Source organism: Danio aesculapii, chromosome 3 (assembly GCF_903798145.1).
Source record: "Danio aesculapii chromosome 3, fDanAes4.1, whole genome shotgun sequence".
Lineage (NCBI taxonomy): Eukaryota > Metazoa > Chordata > Actinopteri > Cypriniformes > Danionidae > Danio > Danio aesculapii.
In genome coordinates, this window is record NC_079437.1 from 24,684,656 (window position 1) to 24,703,756 (window position 19,101).

The following is a 19,101-nucleotide window of genomic DNA, read 5'->3' on the forward strand; positions in this document are numbered from 1 at the left end:
GAAGTCAAGTCATTATTTGTCAGATAGTGTTGTTCAGTACACACACGGTTCAGTAATATACAGGAATTACAACTGCATTTAGCAACTGAATTAACCATAACCAAACTGAAAAACTAGATTTTTAATGACATATTTTAACATTCCTCAGAGATCTCTTTTCAGTATGCACTCAATAATATTCAACAGCACGCAGCAAGAAATTGCAAGAAAAGATAAGAACTTTGAACCATTTGTGCTGCCAGATATTGCTATAGAAAACTGAGAACAAGATCAAGCCAGTAATAAAGCAAAATAAACTCACAGACCTTAAATCAAAAATGAACATCAATATATTACTCATTAATGTCAAATAAACTGCCATCAATTTATGGGTCAAGTCCAAACAACAAGCCCAAAGATGCTTGTAATAAGCAGATGTGGCAACACTTGAAGAAAAGTGAAGTCCTTCTAAGCACTAACAAAACATGACACCTTCTTTCAACTAAGGTGTAGGTCAAACTGCAGAACATAGAGTGTGCAGTGTTGCAGAGACTGTTTATATGCCTGAATGTTACTATGGCTACAAAAACAGATCTCTATGATTTATATATGTATATACATCTGTGTATACACATACAGTGGGGGAAATAAGTATTGAACACATCACCATTTATCTCAGAAAACATATTTCTAAAGAAGCTGTTGACTTGAAATTGTCACCAGGTGTTGGTAACAGCCAAAGAAATTCATATATAGTACGCAAAGAAAACAAAACTAATTAGTTTTCAAATTAAGATATGTAATAAAATTAAAAGAAAGAGGGAAAAAGTATTTAACACAAAGTAAGCCCTTCGTCAGTGTAAATGAATATTAGCCGTTTCTGTCCAACATCTACATTATCAGAATGATGAAGATGAAACCACAGTGGACATTTCAGCAAGACAATGATCCAAAACACAGCCGAGGAAACTCTCAAATGCTTTCAGAGAAAGAAAATCAAGCCGCAGAATGGCCCAGCCAATCACCTAACATGAATCCAATAGAAAATACAAAAAAAAGATCAGATTAGATAGACGAGACCCACAGAACATCAAGATTTTTACACTCTGTTGAAATCTGAGAAAAAAACTCACACCTGGACAATGCATGTGACTTCATTCTCCATATGAAAGGCGTCTTTAAGCTGTTTGTTTTTATGCTTGTAATGTTAAGGTTTTTAGCAAAATCTAGTTCAATTCCATGTCAACAGATGCTTTAAATATATTAATCCTAGGAAAAAAACATGACGTGTTCAAAACTTATTTACCACACTGTATATACATATACATATATACAGTACACACACACACACACACACACACACACACACACACGCACACGCACGCACGCACACACACACACACATAAACATTTCTCATTATTTCATTAATATAATTACTTTAATCAGTATTTAATCTTTGAAATGACTTTAACTAATGAATAAAGTTAAACATTACCTAATTTTGGAGTGTATTTAGGATATAGGTATTTAGGATATTTAGGAATGTTCAGTGGAAGAAGTATCTTTGTCTGTCATAACTCTATTTTCTGGAGCCACCAAACCAGGTCCATATGTCATGGAGACCTCTTGAGTGGAACTGTTCCTATCGTTATTCGCTATGTGTTAGTTATGTCTAAAGTGATATTGCTATTTTTTAATGTGTTAATTAGGTTTTAAGTGATTTCCTTTTTGTGCAAGATAGACTTTGTGTAGTATGTAAGCTGCCAGTTTGGATGTACATTGTATTGTACCGTATTCCAACATTCTTCAAAATATCTTCTTTTTGGTTTACCAGAAAAAAGAAACTCATAAAACTCATATGAGTAAAAGATTAGTTAACTGAACATTATTGAGAAATACACAAAGCTACGATTTAACGCATAAAGAGCAGATTTGCAAGAGAAACAGTGAAGCTTGGGATGACTTTTGGACCGTGGCTGTCATGAGCTGTCAAACGTGTTTAAACTAAACTGAGTGGATCTAGCTGACTGCTGATATAAATGCAATGCTATTGAAACACTATTTCAACCTGCTACTTTCAAAGACCTCCATGGGGCATTTAAATATGGTTGTCATACTTAAAACACTGTATATGTGGCCTATAAGAAGCCACATAAAAGTCTATGATCAAAAGTAAAAAGAAACTAAGGCTACTTGTGACAGCTTGTCTTGAAGTCTGGTTTCTATACGCTTGGGAGTGGTTTCAAGCTTGTGTCACTTTAAAGTGTCTGATTTTCTGGGCTCTAAACATGACATTCAATGTAAGTGTAGATTTATTTCCACATTTTATAAGGGCTAAGTTATAGGTCAGACATATTAATGGCTAGAAATGTATAACAAGCTACGCAATTTGAGGTATCATTCATTCCAATGGCAGAATATATTTGCAGTAATGAGGGACAAAGCAAAATCATCATGCTCAGATTTATATTTTCCACACAGCAAGATACAATATTATCTAAACTTTCAATTCATCTGCTTCCTTTGATATTTATGCTCTATTTTTGACTTTGTTCTCACTTTACACTGAACTGATAATAGTAAAACTCAGAGACGAGTGCAATGCCTCATGTCTGATTGTGCTTGCATAATCCATTCCATTCAGAAAAAAAAAGAAGAAGCAAACACCGAGGTGCACGGTGACACATACATATTTAGTGTCATTTGGGATATTGTGGGAGGAAGATGAATAAGTGTTTGTGGCATCTGTAGATTTATTTTTTCTGTGGCGAGGTGTGCGCATGTATATTCATGGCTGTAAAAAAGCAAACAGAAAACTACTGTTCTAACAACCGTTGCTCTCCTGAGATAAATACAAAAAGGCACTTGTTTAAACGTACATGACAGTTCTACTAAACACTTGAAGCAAACTTCACTTCTGACACAAAAGGAGATTCTACTGTATCAATACTGCTACATATCTGCAGATAATAATGGGGAGTTTAGAACAAGCAAGTTGAATATTGTTCATATGCACAATTAAATGATGTCCTTTATGATATATAAAGATTAGAAAGGAGAAACACAAGCTCTGTTCCAAAACCTAGCGAGCAGCCTCACTGCCTGCACCTTACATTTGGTAGTTAAACCCAAACTTATGTTGCAAAAACGTTCTCGAACATGTGTTTGACTGCAGCTTGGAGTTAAAATGAAGACTACAGTGCAGGTTGATGTCAAAAAACTTTTGTTCATTGGAGATATGTTCAGCCTACATATTTGTGAGACTGGAAAATACACTTGACTCCAGTTCTGAGGTAAAATGAAGGCTACAAGGCAGTATGTTGCCAAAAACTTTTTTTCATTGGAGATAAGTTTAGCCTACATAGTTGTGAGACTGCGAAATACACACTGTAAAACCCAACAGTCAACTTTATCAAATGAAATGTGTAGTTAACTCAAAAGGTACTGAAAGTAAATTCTACTCTACTTGATCTAATTAAATACCTCATTACTTCAACTTAAAAGGAGTAAGTTCACAGTACTCAGATTAGTTTAACTCAAAGGGTTTGTAGTAATCGGTTTCCTCAAACAATTTGAGTTGACTTAACTTTTTACAGTACTCAATTGAGTTTTCTTCATTTATTAGGTTTTACTGTGCTCAATTGTCTTAGTTTACTCAAACAGATTAAGTTCACAGTATTTAATTGGATTAGTTTTTGAACCTAAATGGTTTGTTGCAATCGGTTTCCTCAATTGGTTACCTTTGGGTTTTACAGTGCAAATGACTTCAGCTTCGAGGTAAAATGAAGGCTAAGGCAGTATGATTCCAAAAACCTTTGCTTTTTTTACAGTAATGATATTTACAGGGTCATATTATTAACAAACAAAAGAAGATTTATCAAATTTATCAAATTTGCCTCACCTATTCATCTCCATATTTACAACTTTCCTGCCGTGGTCAGTGTGCTTGGTAGCTCACTTTGTATGGTGTTGTACTAGTGATGTAGAGTGCTTAGGTTTGAGTGAAGCATGCTTCCCCAAAACAGATAAAATCAATATAATATGATGTGGTCGCAGTGCATTTTTCTCTTATGCTTGCTTTTGAAAACATTATTGCTTGAGTTTAGGTAAGGGTTTAGATCAGTGGTTCACTAGATGACCTGTATGACAAGCCCTGCCTTCTAGTGGGTATGTACAAGGAAGATGTGTATCTAAAACAAACATCAAAACCACCTAAGTATCATTTCAGGTTCACATAAATGTAGACAGCACCCTCTAGTGGATCTGTCATCTGAAATGTGCAATAACATGTACCCGGAGCAAAGTATTTTACGTTTTGAAAAAAATTAAGGCTGAGATACAGATATATTTAATGAGCCCCGGCTCCACTGATTTAATTTTCGTCATTAGGATGGGAATGTCCACACACTGCTAGTACGTTTTTTTCCATGCCAACAATGTGCATACAACAGCACATACAGGCACACACAATGCAAGGGTAATTTTAAAGCAAATTGTTTCTGCTAGGTAGCAATATGCACAATTGTACAATACTGTGCAGCACTTGGAGAAGAGTGCACACCTGTGGTTCAAAACAACTGAAAGCAAAAAACAAAACAAAAAAAAACCCTAAAGCATTTCCTTTACATTTCTTCCTCTATGCTTGAGATTAATTTTCTAGTACAGGGGTGGGCAAACTCAGTCCTGGAGGGCCGGTGTCCTGCATAGTTTAGCTTCAACTCTAATCAAACACACCTAAACATGCTAATCAGTGTTTCCAAGATCACTAATTATCCATAAGCAGGTGTGTTTGATCAGAGTTGGAGCTAAACTGTGAAGGACACCGGCCCTCTAGGACTGAGTTTGCCCACCCCTGGTCTAGTAAGTACCACAGATCCACCCTCTTATGTCCAGTTGTGCTACAAAAAATGATTATATTGTACTGTACTGTACATACTGTCCATCAACACTCATTTGCACAGATTTATGTGTACTTTAGTGTATGTGCAAATGCCAATATCCAATAGTTTTTCAAAGGTTCCATTTGACACCATGCAAACACACTGGCATTTGACACATGCACATTATAATAATTCGTCCTTGTCCAAGTCTGTGCTCCTACTCTCTAAAAATGAAATGTTTAAAAAAAAAGAATTGTGAGTAACTTTTAAAACCGTGACAGATTCACTTGTCTTTGTCATCTTCAGATTTCTGTTCTTGTTTTGTTTCTATTATTTTCTTTCCAAATGAGAAATTACAGTCTGGTTCAGTATTGACAACTTATGAACTAACAAATTAGTTAGGACAATAATAGCACAATTAAAAGCTCATGTGCATGTTACAGGAATTAGCCTTGAGAAAATTGCATACTATTCTGGTGATCCTTGCATAACACAATGTAAGCAGAGCCCTGCTTATTTAAAAAAGAGCAGAGCATGCTTTGGGTTTAAAGCAGTTGTGTTGTGGCACTTGGAGATGTGGGTAAACACTTTCAGCATGCTCCTAAGTCCTAATAACTTTTTAAAGCAAGAGTTGAACACCATGTCTTACAACATGACACGCAAGTCTAATCTTCCATAATTAATGCTCCCCAAAATGGGCCAGTGGTGTTTGTACATTGTCATTTAACTTCTGCTGCTTCATTTGGTGGAGTAAAGATCATTATAAAATTAATATTTGTCACAGAAAAGTTTCAGAATTGTAGTAAATAGGAAAACAACAACTACATACCCATGAATTCAGAGTGAACTATTCCTTATTCTTTAATCCACTCACAGAGTAAAATTGGAGAACTCGCCTTGCATAGTCTGTGCCAGTACAGAAAAGAGCAGTGTGATGCCGTTATTTTATGTTGCTAGGCAACCAATGAATCAACTGCTTTATTGTATACAATATACAATAGACTACTGGATTAAAGGCCTGGCAATACTTAATTTTGCTTGTCTGCATAGCTGCTAGTATACTCGACTGCAGATAAACAATTTCAGCTTATGCACTCTTCTGCCTTACATTCACTGTGCACATACACTGATGTGCCCACACTGTTGGCATGGACACGGAATTTGGGTTCCAGGTGGATGGTGAGTCCATCAGCATTATGGAATGTTGACAGAGTGTAATTGTCATCTGGGATTAAAGCAGTATCATAATTATAATCATAATGGTCCAATTTGGACTCTACATTGGCAGAAATTGTCTTATAAATGGGAGACTTTGCAGATTAAATACAGCTGACGTGAGAATAATTTCATGTTGTGGCACAACTGTAGTCAACATTTTGCTGCAATTATTTACATTTAAAGTAAAAGTTATAGTAAAATTGATTACTTAAGAGATAACAGAGGCAATGAATTGCTATAGAGAAATACCATGTGAATAAAAAAAGGGGAATCGGAGTAAACTGTGTAACTTTAGCAGAATATTTGGTAACACTTTAGTTTAGGTCAAAATTCATGCTAATAAATACTGGCTTATTACCTGCCTATTATTAAAATAAAATTCAAGTTATTGAGCACAAATTAACAAATTAAAATTTTCGGTGGAGACTGAAGCTTTTCCATCAGAAGAATAAATGACATTCCAAATCCATTAAAACAAGACTGTTATTATATTTTCAGAAAATGTTTTGCTGTATTTTTGGCAAAAAAATAAAAAAATCAGCCTTGGTGAGCAATAGAGAGTTTCAAACATTTAATTAAACCTAAACTTTGGGACGAATTAAGAAAACAAGAACAAAAAACCCTCATCTATTCTCTGCAAAATACACATTACCTTGAATCTGGCAAAAACAAGGTGACTGTCTGTTTACAGAATACACACAAGGCTCAGAGGTTTTGGAATAGAGCAAAGGTTTGCAATTTTCAACTGCATAAAACATACTCTGTACAAACACCATTTTGAAGGTGTAACCCGTCAGAAGCAGGACTCAGGAACAGGTCTCTGCCTGCCAAGTGAAGTGCTGCTGTATTTGATTCTCTGTAGTGTTGCATAGGAGGATTTATCAACCGCAAGTCCTTTGTTGGAAGCTGGCACCAGGGGACCATTTCTTTGGAGAGATAACGTCCTTTTCAAAGTCATATCTAGCCTGTTTTGAATATTAGAAGAGCTGTGGGCACGTTTCATATCAATAGTGTTTGAAAAAATCTGGTTTTCTCTGCCATTTGTTTTACTGGTGCTCTTGTGAACAGTACCGGTTTTCCTCACCTCAACGGCCTTCCCATTCAAAGTGCCATTGGACAACGAGAGTTTGGTCAAGCTCTTACTGGAAAGTGTTTTTCCATGACCCACCTCCTTAGAGCGCCCATCCTGGAGCTGGAAGGTGCTGCTAACAGGATGGATGCCATCTTTACCCCTGCTTTCTCCTGTGGCCATCAGCATCTGGCTGGGATGAATCCTGCTAGTCGCAGCTGCTGGGTTTCGAAGCCGTTTCAGTGTGGAGTCTCTGGAATGAGATGCACTGTTACCAGTGATAAGTGCAGTAGGGGAACCTTGGAGTGACTTACTAGCTTGAGTCCTTTCCTGCTCCTGCCTGGTTGTTTTTGAACATTTTTTTGCTCTTGAGTCGACAGAACTGACAGCGTTAAGATCTGAAGTTGGTCTACTCTGGCCTTCAGGCAGTTTTGGAGAATCTGGACCTTGAGAGCTACTTCTCTCTACACCATTGAGACTGCTGCAACAGCTGGGGGAACTCAGGGAATCATCCTCACAAATCTGGCCTTTGACCTGTGAAGGACTGGCAACAATGCTTACTATAGGCTCCTTGGTACATCGGGGCCGACGGCCAGATTCAAGGTACTCCACTAGCTCATCGTTATTGTTTTGTGAAGTGATGGTGGAGGGTTTTCTGCGGTCCTTGGAGGCAAACGACCAACGCAGTGGAAGAACTTTGCTTGAACCCATCTTGGATTTGGACTGATGGCGCATGCTCATACTCTGGCCCCGGACGCTTCGTACAAATGGTGTTGCTTCAGCTACATCTAAAACAGCAAATGCAGAATTGGTAAGTCATATTGTATGTGACAACCTTGCATTGTGGTCCACAATTGCAATTTGTGGATAAATGTGATAGGTAAAAACATGGCTGTTTAATTGTACACTTTTTGATGCTACCCAGGCTCATTAGAAAAACATGCCTCTTCTTTGAATTTTAAAAACAGGTGATTTAAGGGAGGAATTACTATCCAAAAAATGAAAGTTTTAATTATTTTAAATCGTTATACTTTGCCACTATCCTTCAAACTATGTTTTACCCAATGGGGTATATGCACACAGATTTTAAATTCAGTCCGCCAGCGATCTTCACTGCCAGGCAGAGATACAATATAAAGTGGGTATCAGACCAAACAAGAAGCACTGCATTAAATTATATTTTTCCACGCCACATCTTTAAAATATGAAAATTAATTTTACCCCAGTATTTTCAATAGAGTTTTTTTGCACTAGCCTGCTGATAATGACTGCGTTTAAACAGTCTTTCATCTGTTTTTACGCTTTACCAATCAGATGGATGCTTAAGTCTATTTAACTGATTATATGTGAATTACATTAGAACATTGATGCTGTAAAAGGAACCTTATGAAATTAAAAATAGTCACATAAAGCAAGTTCATCATTGGCTGAAAAACACTAGCTGAGCATATAGCCCATTGTCAGCAAGTTGGTTTTAAATAATTTAACAAAACAAATAAAAATATGTATGATCACTTGTTGTTTTATATACAATACCATGCAAAAGTCTTTAGCCTTCAGTATTTTAACCAACAACAAAACATATTTTTGAGTCAGTTATTGAAAAAAAGAGAACAAACTGAGACTGACTAAATCCAGAAGGACTGCAGCTGTATTTTCAAGACATTTCAAGAAACCTGCCTGCAAATCTAGCTGAAAAGCTATGCCAAAGTATACTGTACCTAGGACGAAAGCTTTAATTTTTGGAAATGCAGAAAGACTGAATTTAAAGCTACCTAAAATGACAGACAGTGCTCAGCATATATAAGTACACCCCTCACAAATCTTTTAAATTAATATTTTTACCAGGAAGCTATACAATATTATATTTGTGCATATACATTAGATTAGTCTGTACTGAAGCCAAATTTTGAGCTTATAACAAAATAACTTATGATAACGGTCCAAAAACTAGTACACACAAATTTATATGTTATAGAAAAATATTAAATACAAATTAACAAAAGAGGAAAAATTAAGAGAAGCAAAAACAAATTAAAAATTTAGTTGAAATTTTGTAGGTTGTAATTTTTTTTTTGCAATATTTTGCTTGAATTTAATTGTATTCTCTTTCAATTTCTGAATATGTTTGGTGACTAAATATATTATTATATAACAAATTATATTATTTAATAAATATATCTGTTATTTAAGTTCTGTTTAAATGCACCAAAGTACATTGCCTATATTCACTGAAAAATGGATACAAATATTCATTTTAAAAATGAGGTGTACTCAATTACGCTGAGCACTGTATTGGCAAATGTATATTATCCTTTTGTCTTTAACACTATTGGTTAGGTTTAATGTAGTTTTAGTATAGATTGTGTCATTTTTCATTTGATATCACACTTTCTTCCATTTTGAAACTGCCACCACATTCATGAAGCAGCGTAATATATGTTGACATATTTTTAATGAGCCTGGGTTGATGTAAATGTATTAGACTTTCCTGTAACACTCTTCAATACAACCTCGTTCATTCATATTAGCTCAAGTCCATTAAACATGAACAGCTTTTGAGTACAGTGCATTAGTAAATGCTGACATTAACATTAACTGATAATTATAAAAGTTTGAGAAATATTTTTTCAATGTTAACAAATGGAAACTTATTGTGAAGCTTCACCAGTTTTCCTTAACCCTGGATTACTTAGTAATACTCAGTATATTTACTGAATGTGTGTAATGTGTGTTCGAAAGAATCTTCTAAAGCTCTGAAAATTGCTTGCAATCAAAAACAAGCCACCGTTCTACTGATTACATCACAAATCCTAATTATATATTTAGAAAACCAGAGACTTTCCTTGTCATTCAGCTGCATAAAATGAACCAAAAGCAACAGAGCAGATCACATATGCTCCATAAACAGTAAAACAGAATCTAGTTATTGTTTTATATAGAAGTGAAAGACATAAAGCAAGAATTTACTGACCTCTGTTGTCTTCATTTGCAGACTCTGGGATGACAGGAATGTGAGGCGTTTGAGGCTCAGGAGCCGAAGATGAATTTGACACCTTGCTGGTTGAATTGGAAATTCGTTCATCTGCATTTAATCGGATGAGCCAGTGATCTGATAGAGATGAGCTGGAGGAACCTGCAGGTCAAAAGCAACCTACTTAGTCAACATTGCTTCAAATATGCAAGTCAAAATGATGTCAGAAATGCTGATAAATGCTGAACATGCTTATTTAGTAAACAGACTTATTTCATGGTTATGGTCATGCATTTTGGTCAGTGATTTTGGTTTTAATTTTACTCAGGGAGACATTTCTGAAGCTTTTCTTAATTAAACACTGATAAAAATGAGATGGAGGGGATCCAATCAAGTGTTACGGCATGCATACAAATGATCAGAAGGTGCTGGCAGACATCTGGAGAAACAACCTTTCAAAATACGCTATACAACATGCTAAATTGCAGCAATTGAACAAAAATGTCTGAGAGGTGTTGAAAGAAACAATGCACTAATAAACGGCCTCTCTGCCTTATACATTTCAAAGCTTTATATTTTAAAATCATAATGGAATATTTTTGAAAGGTCTGAAAGCCTAAAAGAATGATTGAAAGAAGCCTGTAAATTTCTATAGTCACTCTAGATCTCCAGTTTCTTTGAAAAAACAAAACAAAAAAGGATTTCAAAAGAAAATATACGCCAGAGTGTTTTCCATTAAGTGAAATTCAATGGGATCCAGTGTTCTTCAAAATATTTTCCTTTGTGCTCCACAGAAGAAAAACCCTACCATTTGGAACTACATGTTTTAGTTTTTTGGGTTTTAATATTCTGTGGGTTTAAATTTTCCCTATAAGTCAGCTGTGTAAAGAAGAAACAACATGTTCTCACAGAGAATAGCTCTAATTTATATGTGCAGGATATATTGCAAAGCTTAGTATTTAATATAAAGATTGACTAAACACATGAGATGAAAAACAGGTGTCAAAACATTATTACTGGCTCCAAATAAGCTCATTTAAAAGTTTTTGTGTTTAAATATTCCAGGGCTGGTTAGTCTGAAGGTGAGTTATGAAACTTTGATCTAAATCACAACAGTGAAGGCTTAAAGTCAGCACTCAAATTCCACAAATGTCAACCCCATAGTTCAGTTGTTGAGCTTGAAGCTGTTCAATCAAAGAGGAAAACTCATTTGCACATAACTCGTTTATTCCATGTACCAATGGGAGCTACTGATAAACAATCCATTTTAATTAGTAGCACAATGGAGAAACCTGAGGTCTCTGCATGACACTTCTAATTCACTGCATGACACTATCTAATTCAAGCACCTCTGAAAATATCAAAACAGAGAAAAATCATATAATTAAATAACAGGTCACTAAGACATTTGGTCTTATATCATAATAACATTAAATGGATCACTTGACATTACAAATACCAATCATGCATTTATTTTCTTTGGCTTAGTCCTTTATTTATCAGTAGTCACCACAGTGGAATGAACCACCAACTATTCCAGCATGTGTTTTATGCAGTGGATGCCCTTCCAGCTACAACCCAGTAATGGGAAACACCCATACATACTCATTCACACACACACGCACGCACACACACACACACACACACACACACACACACACACGCGCTATGGCCAATTTAACTTATTAAAATTCAAGACTGTGGGGTAAACCAAAGCACCCGGAGGAAACCCACACAACCACGGTGAGAACATGCAAACTCCACACAAACATTTTTTTGACAAATATAGAAAATACTAGAAATATTGATAATATAGAATATTTTAGAAAATACTGCAAATCTGTAATGGAAACTAAGCTTATAATTTCAATAAAACCTTTTACATAAATAAACATATTCTTTAAAACAAGCAATTAAAATAACAGACTTAAAGTGAGGTTTAACGTTAACATAACCTTTTTAGTTTTGATAGTTTTATTAAATTAAATTTTCTTAAATTGGTTTTTAAATGTTTAAATAATCATGTTCCAAAGCTCATTTCAGATCTTATCAGTGGGCATCAATCCTCTCACAGTGTCACACGAGCAACTGCTAATGGCGACTGTCTGGATCCAAAGTGTTAGACCTCTTTCCGTCAATCTGTTTTCTCTGTTAAGGGAACCAAATTGTGGAATTATTTACCTGTTAGCCTAAAATTAGAAAGAACTATAAATGTTTTTAGTAGTGTACCTAAAAACAAAACAGCAGTGTTTGCACAAATAATCTACTATTAGTTTGTTGATTATGCTGCCTTTGCTTTTTCCTTGTAGCAATTTTATGTAAAGAATTTTGATGTTTATGTGTTTTTTATGTGTTTTAATGTTTATATGTATCTATTTTATTTTCATTTTAGGTCAAGCCTCCCGTGGACAGGTGTTCAGAATCATCAAGTCTGCTAAAAAACTTAAACAAATGCATTTGGTTGTCCAGTGTATGTTTGTAATGTCAATGTCAAAATAAATAAAAAAATATATATATATATATATATATGGAATTCATTATTGTTCATTAAAACAAAAAGGTAAAAAGAAACACCAAACTATCAGTATTGTTGGATTTCATACAAATATCAGCTGTACCTTTATCAGCCGAGAAATTTAGTATTGGTGAACTTAAAGATACATCAAAAACTGCTACAGTAGCTGTAGTTTTCTTAAAGGGTTAGTTCACTACAAAATGAAAATTCTGTCATCCTTTACTCACTTTTATGTCTTTTTTAAACCATACAAAAATGTTTACCCTCGAAACAAAGAAATTACAGATGGAACCTGAGAGATTTCTGTCTCTCCATAATGAAACCTAAATTGATTTAAATCCATTGCCTATATTCACCAGGCTAAAGCATGCTAAATACTTAAAAATCTAGTAATACGAATTAAACCTAACAATATGCAATATTAACTTTCAATCCGCCAGCATGACAGGCAGATTTTGAAAAGCTCTGACAGATGTCACTGCATTCATCTCACATCAGTTGACTGCCACCCAATGTTTCTCACTTCTCATCTGCATAAAGTTAAATGCTGCTCAACTTTTTGATGTGAGCCTGTTGTTCACCTCCCATAGAGAATGCATTGAAAACGTCTGCTCAGCTTGCTTCAGTGAACACGCGTGGTTATGTGTCTTCGTTATAAGTTCATAAGTTCTGTAAAACTTTTACTTATGATCGCATGCTGCAGATTTCATTTCTGAATTATCATATCCACCTTTTATCACACATGACTGCTGTGCTTTAAAAGTTTGGCATGCACTTCAAGTTTGAAGAACTTCCATTGAAAAGAACAGAAATGGTGTAAAAAATGAGAGGTAGTTTGGCTTTGTGCTTTAGTTCTGTCTGTCATGAAAACAACATTTGGTATTTTCACATGACATTATATCACAAGCCTGTCTGTGGTTGGGTCATTCTTCATGGCAGCAACTGAAATAAACTTTAAATAACCAAAAGTCATAGGGCTCTATTTAAACGATCTAAGAGCAAAGTCTGAAGCCCATGATGCAAAAGCATTAAGGGCGTGTCTGAATTTTAAGAACGGAAAAATACGGTTTAAGGGGCAACGTGGTGGCGCTGTAGGTAGTGCTGTCGCCTCACAGCAAGAAGGTTGCCGGTTCGAGCCTCGGCTGCGTCATTTGGCGTTTCTGTGTGGAGTTTGCATGTTCGCCCCACGTTCACATGGGTTTTCTCCGGGTGCTCCGGTTTCCCCCATAGTTGGGTAAGCTAAATTGTCCGTAGTGTATGAGTGTGAATGAGTGTGTATGGATGTTTCCCAGAGATGGGTTGCAGCTGGAAGGGCATCCGCTGCATAAAAAATGTGCTGGATAAGTTGGCGGTTCATTCCGCTGTAGCTACCCCAGATTAATAAAGGGACTAAGCCGAAAAGAAAATGAATAAATGAATACAGTTTAAACCAATCCGAGTCTCATCTCACATTCCCTTTAAGTCAGTTGCATCGCACCATGACAGACTTTGTAAGTGGAAAAACTGAACGCTTCACAAGCGAGAAAACAGTTAAACAGACCATCTGCAGCCATTATAAAGAACGAGCCTCCTCCATTCGGCCTCTTTACTTTCTCTTTACTTTATTCCTTTACTTTCGTGGAGTGAGAAAGTGTATTAAGTATTAAGCAATGTGTAAAAGTCTAGACCTGCATTGATGCATAACTAAGGCGCATACCAGATTATAGTTAGTCAATGGCGCAGTCTGTTCCTTAAAATAGCAATGCACCAACAGTGTGCCTTAACACATCTCCTTTTAGACCGGAACACCCATGAGTCCAAAAAGCGGCGCAAATGGATTTGCCATTTTAACAACGTGGCACAAAACGTGAAAACTAGGGTTACGTTGGTCTGAAAATAGCAACAAATCACACAAATGTCAAATGTCCTGTGCCTTATTGTGCTGGGTGTAGGGCCCATAAAATGTTTGTGTTGCAATTTTTGTTTTTTAAACTTTTGTTTTGAAATAAACATTTAACTGAGCTTGATTGATATTGTGCAAACATTAGAGAGGTATGACAGAATATAATTACATTAACATAATTAAAGTGGTTATATTGTAAATATAGATTTTATTTAACATGTACAATTTCATTCCATAGTTTTTTAAAAATACATATTTTGTTATATCTAAGAAAACGTTGAGTCCCCCAAATTCATGTCTGTGATGTTACTACTGTAAAACCGATCTTGTCCCTTTTAGAAAAGGGAGTCAATTTTTTGCACTTCTTGTGTTTAAAGGTCATTGCAGATGCTGAGGAAGCTCAAACCAACGCACAAAGTTTTGCTACAGATTCTGGGTAGAGCAACATGTTTACTGGAAATGGTGTGCAAATGGTTTTGATACACGCTTTCACTTGTTTGGTGGTTGTCTAAAATGTCAACCCAATCAGTAGCAACATTTGTATAAACCACATGTATTAAAGAGGCTGCTTACACAATGGGCACAAGAGCAAGTGTATTGTTTGTGCATTTTTTACATTAAAGGCAAATAACTGATTTATTAAGAGCACTTGTATAGATCTAGAACATTTACAGACATTGATCAGTCTAAATATCATGTAGTAATTGCGAAATCTCAGTGCTAGACACCGATGAAAAAAAATGAATATATTTTATTATTGTATTCCGGAGTAACACATTTATAAGCTTTTCTGGTAACATTTTTCAATAAGGTTGTATTGCTTAAATGTTAGTTTATGCATTACTAATACGAACAAACAATGAACAATACAATTATTACTGTACATGTTCATGTTAGGTAAGGAAAATACAGTTGTTTGTTTGTTGCATTAACTAATGTTAACAACCATGAATTTGGATGTTAATAACGAAAGCATTACCAAATTTTGAACTATGATTAACAAATGCTATTCAAGTATTGTTCATTATTAGTTCATGTTAGTAAATACACTTCCTTGCATTAACTAATGAAACTTTATAGTAAAGTGTGACAGCTTTTAAATTCTCCTCTGGTTGCATCATGGTAAATATTGCATTATGATATAAAATAATGATAAGCCTACTCACAATAAAATAATAATGTCATATAGCTCATAACAGTCTCAAAAGTAAGTGGATTATTCTTTCCCTGGAAAGCTAACTGATTTTCATTTCCTTCACTTAATAGGTGAATTATTTTATTCTGGTTGGCAATAGTGACTGTAACATTAAGTGTATTTTACAGGAACAAAGAAACAAAGAACACAAAGAATGAGCCTCTCAGCTGCCATAGTTGCAATGCTTGCATCATCAGAACAGGTGTTCAATGCACCACAGTGTCCATTAAAAAGAGCTTTTGAAAAGTTTTGTTGGGGCTGAAAGTAAGAGGAGTGCATTTTGATTTCTGTACATTCTTTTATGTTAGTTTCTAATTTTCTGACAATTACGCATGCCACACTTTATTATTCTCTGTGGTGTTACATTGATAACTTGCATTGACAAATTTTAATTAAAATGTTGATAAATACACAGTGCTTGCCATTTGAAATATTATGAAATTTACCCACATCACATAAATAGTTAACTATATGTGACAAACAAAACATAATCTAATTTAACAATAATTTTATTTATTACTTATATTTTTATATTTTAAAATTTTAGGAAACTAAAATAAAAACTTATATTTTTTTTATTACACACACACACATACATATATATATATATATATATATATATATATATATATATATATATATATATATATATATATATATATATATATATATATACATACATACATATATATACATATATACATACACATTAATTCATTATAAATAAAATATAATAAACAAATAATAAAATGTAAATAACTGAATTATAATAATTTACATTATTATTATATTCAAAGAAAACTTGAATGCCAAAGTATTTGAGATATAAAATAGCCTATGTAATATAGCCTAATGACTTCATCAAATTAATAAAATAATCAGCAAATGAGAAATAAATGACGGAAAATGGAATTACAGACAATGGGCCCCATCATACACCCGGCGCAATAAGGCACAATATGTGTTTACCCCAGTTTGCCCCGACGTGTTGCTATTTTCAGACTAGCGCAACTTTAATTTTCCTGTTTTCCACCACGTTGTTTAAATAGCAAATCCATTTGCAAAAATGCATATGATTAATGAAAGACAGCTTCAGAAAGCAAAAGCCAAATCCCAGACATTTTAGGAAATTTAGAAACCCGGCCGGACAATTTTTTAAGTGCAAAAAAGGAGCATCTGAGACTGTCTGTGGGAGTGCTAACAGGTCTCGTGCACACAGAACGAAACGCATAAACGAGAGATGATGTTCCACTTACGATGATAATATTAGTAAAAAAAATTTCACTAAATATACTTGGGTGGTCGTTAATATACCCGGGTGGTATGACCAAGTAAAGTCTGTGTGAGAAACACTAAATACGTATTAATATTTTCGAATATATTAGAATATTTCTCCTGATCTTACATCAGCATGATGGCAGCATCAGTTTTAGATTTATGCTAATCTGTCTGTGGTATTCCAGTGTTTCCAGGTAACAACACAATGTGTCACCATTGTTTGATCGAAATAAGGAAATGATTAAAAATGTATAACAATAAGCTTATAACAATAAGTCTAGGGAAAAGTGCATCATTTTGCAGAGATGAAAAAGGGATGAGAAACAAGGCAAACTGCAGAGCCACTGCAACAGAAAAAGCAAGCATATAAACTTTGTCTCTCTTTCTGTGTGTGTTTGTGTGCAGCCTCCTGTGACAAGCAACTCAAAGTCCTCCTGTCTAAACTCAGCGAGGCTAATCAGCAGCTCTTCCTTCTCATACGCGTTTTGTTCCTGATCCTCCAGAAAGGTTATGTTGTGGCAGCACAGTGATCAGACAGACTTTGGACTGGTGTTGAATACATATCATTTGATTTGTGTCATTTCTGTGTATATATTTGGATTCTAATGATGTGCGTCTCTTAGAAAAGTTGAAGTGAGTCGTGTTGAAAAGCTCTTGGAGCCACCCAGAGGTTGGTTGTGCCTTTGTGCCTCTCGCTGCGGTGTTTAACATTGCTGTGTGTAGATTACTGTTCAAAAGTTTGCCGTTTACAAAGATTTCTTTAATGCTTTTGAAGAAAGTCTCTTATGGTCACCATGGCTATGAATATTTGATCTATAATGCAGTTTAAACAGTAATATTCTGAATTATTAATGCTGAATAATGACAGAAAAATATAAATTATATTTAAAAAATGAATAAAATATTTGTACTTGAGATATTTAACACCCTTCTTGATTTTAGTCAAATAAAAGCTAGTAGCAATTTCTATGTTCTGTAAAGTTGGGTTTTTGGAACAAAACAAATATGTAATTTAAAAAAATACTACAAACATTTGCCCTTTACAGAAACTAAAAATTCTTTGCACTATTAAAATCAATGCTTTTTGAATGTGAAATAATATAAAGCTGCATTTCTATATTCAAAAATACAGTACAAATTGTAAAATGTTATTGCACTATAAAATAACTGTTCAAAAGTAGTTTATCATTTAATTGAATAATTTATTCCAGTGATTTAAAAAATGAATTTTAAGCTTTATTAATCCAGTCTTCAGAGTCACACGATCCTTCAGAAATCACTCTAATATTTATTATTATTATTAATATTATTATTATTATTATTAGTGGTAATAGTAAAAAAAATATTATTTGCAGTATTATTTATTATATGCAAATTTATATTTGTTTTAATAAAAACAAGTTTAATTTAAATTTGTCCTCCTGTCGGGTTTTGGAAATCTATGCATGACCATATGGGGCATAAGAATAGGACGTGTGTTTGGATTTAAAAGTTTTTGACCACACTTCATTATTATTGTTCCCTTAATAATTTGCTGGAATTTAGAACTGAATTTAGAAATAGTTTTGAAACAAATTTTTGCGCTTACCAAACGAAATTAATTAGGTAGGCTAATGGCCCGTTTCCACTGAGTGGTACAGTACAGTACGGTACGGTTTGGTACGCTTTTATGGCCGTTTCCACTTTCAAAAGGTGTACCGAACCGAACCGTACCGTACCACTTTTTCGGCACCCTTTTGAAAGGGTACCAAACAGGTACCAAAAGGCGGAGCTAGACGCGCAGATGAATGCTATTGGTTTACAGAGATACGTCATTCGCTTACGCAACAAGCCAGAATGAAAACAAAAAACCCGCCATGTTTAAAATACACAGCCGACGAGCCGAGACATTAGAGCGGAATTATGTATACATATAATAACGAGCCATGGTCGACTCGGGCTCAAACAAACCTTGTCGTCGTCTTGATGAACAGCCACAAAGTTAAAAAGAAGACAAGATTTACCCTGTGCCCCATAGTTTTTTACGAGCCAGTCTGAGGCGCGATCGGTTTCGCTTTCTTTCTTGCGCTCGCCGTGCGTGTATATCTGAAATAACAAACTTCTTGATGAT

The 19,101-nt window shown here is 34.8% G+C and overlaps 1 protein-coding gene across 1 annotated transcript in view; it reads right to left on the reverse strand.

The window, feature by feature from the left end:
- Positions 1-6,614: 6,614 nt before the first annotated feature.
- Positions 6,615-19,101, reverse strand: part of usp43b (ubiquitin specific peptidase 43b) — a 100,589-nt gene continuing 88,102 nt past the window's right edge. The window contains exons 14-15 of the mRNA XM_056453474.1: positions 10,122-10,283; positions 6,615-7,935 (exon numbers count right to left, since the gene is read on the reverse strand). Coding sequence (XP_056309449.1) covers positions 6,872-7,935; positions 10,122-10,283 — 1,226 coding nt within the window. The 3' untranslated portion in view covers positions 6,615-6,871. The remainder of the gene's footprint in view (positions 7,936-10,121; positions 10,284-19,101) is intronic.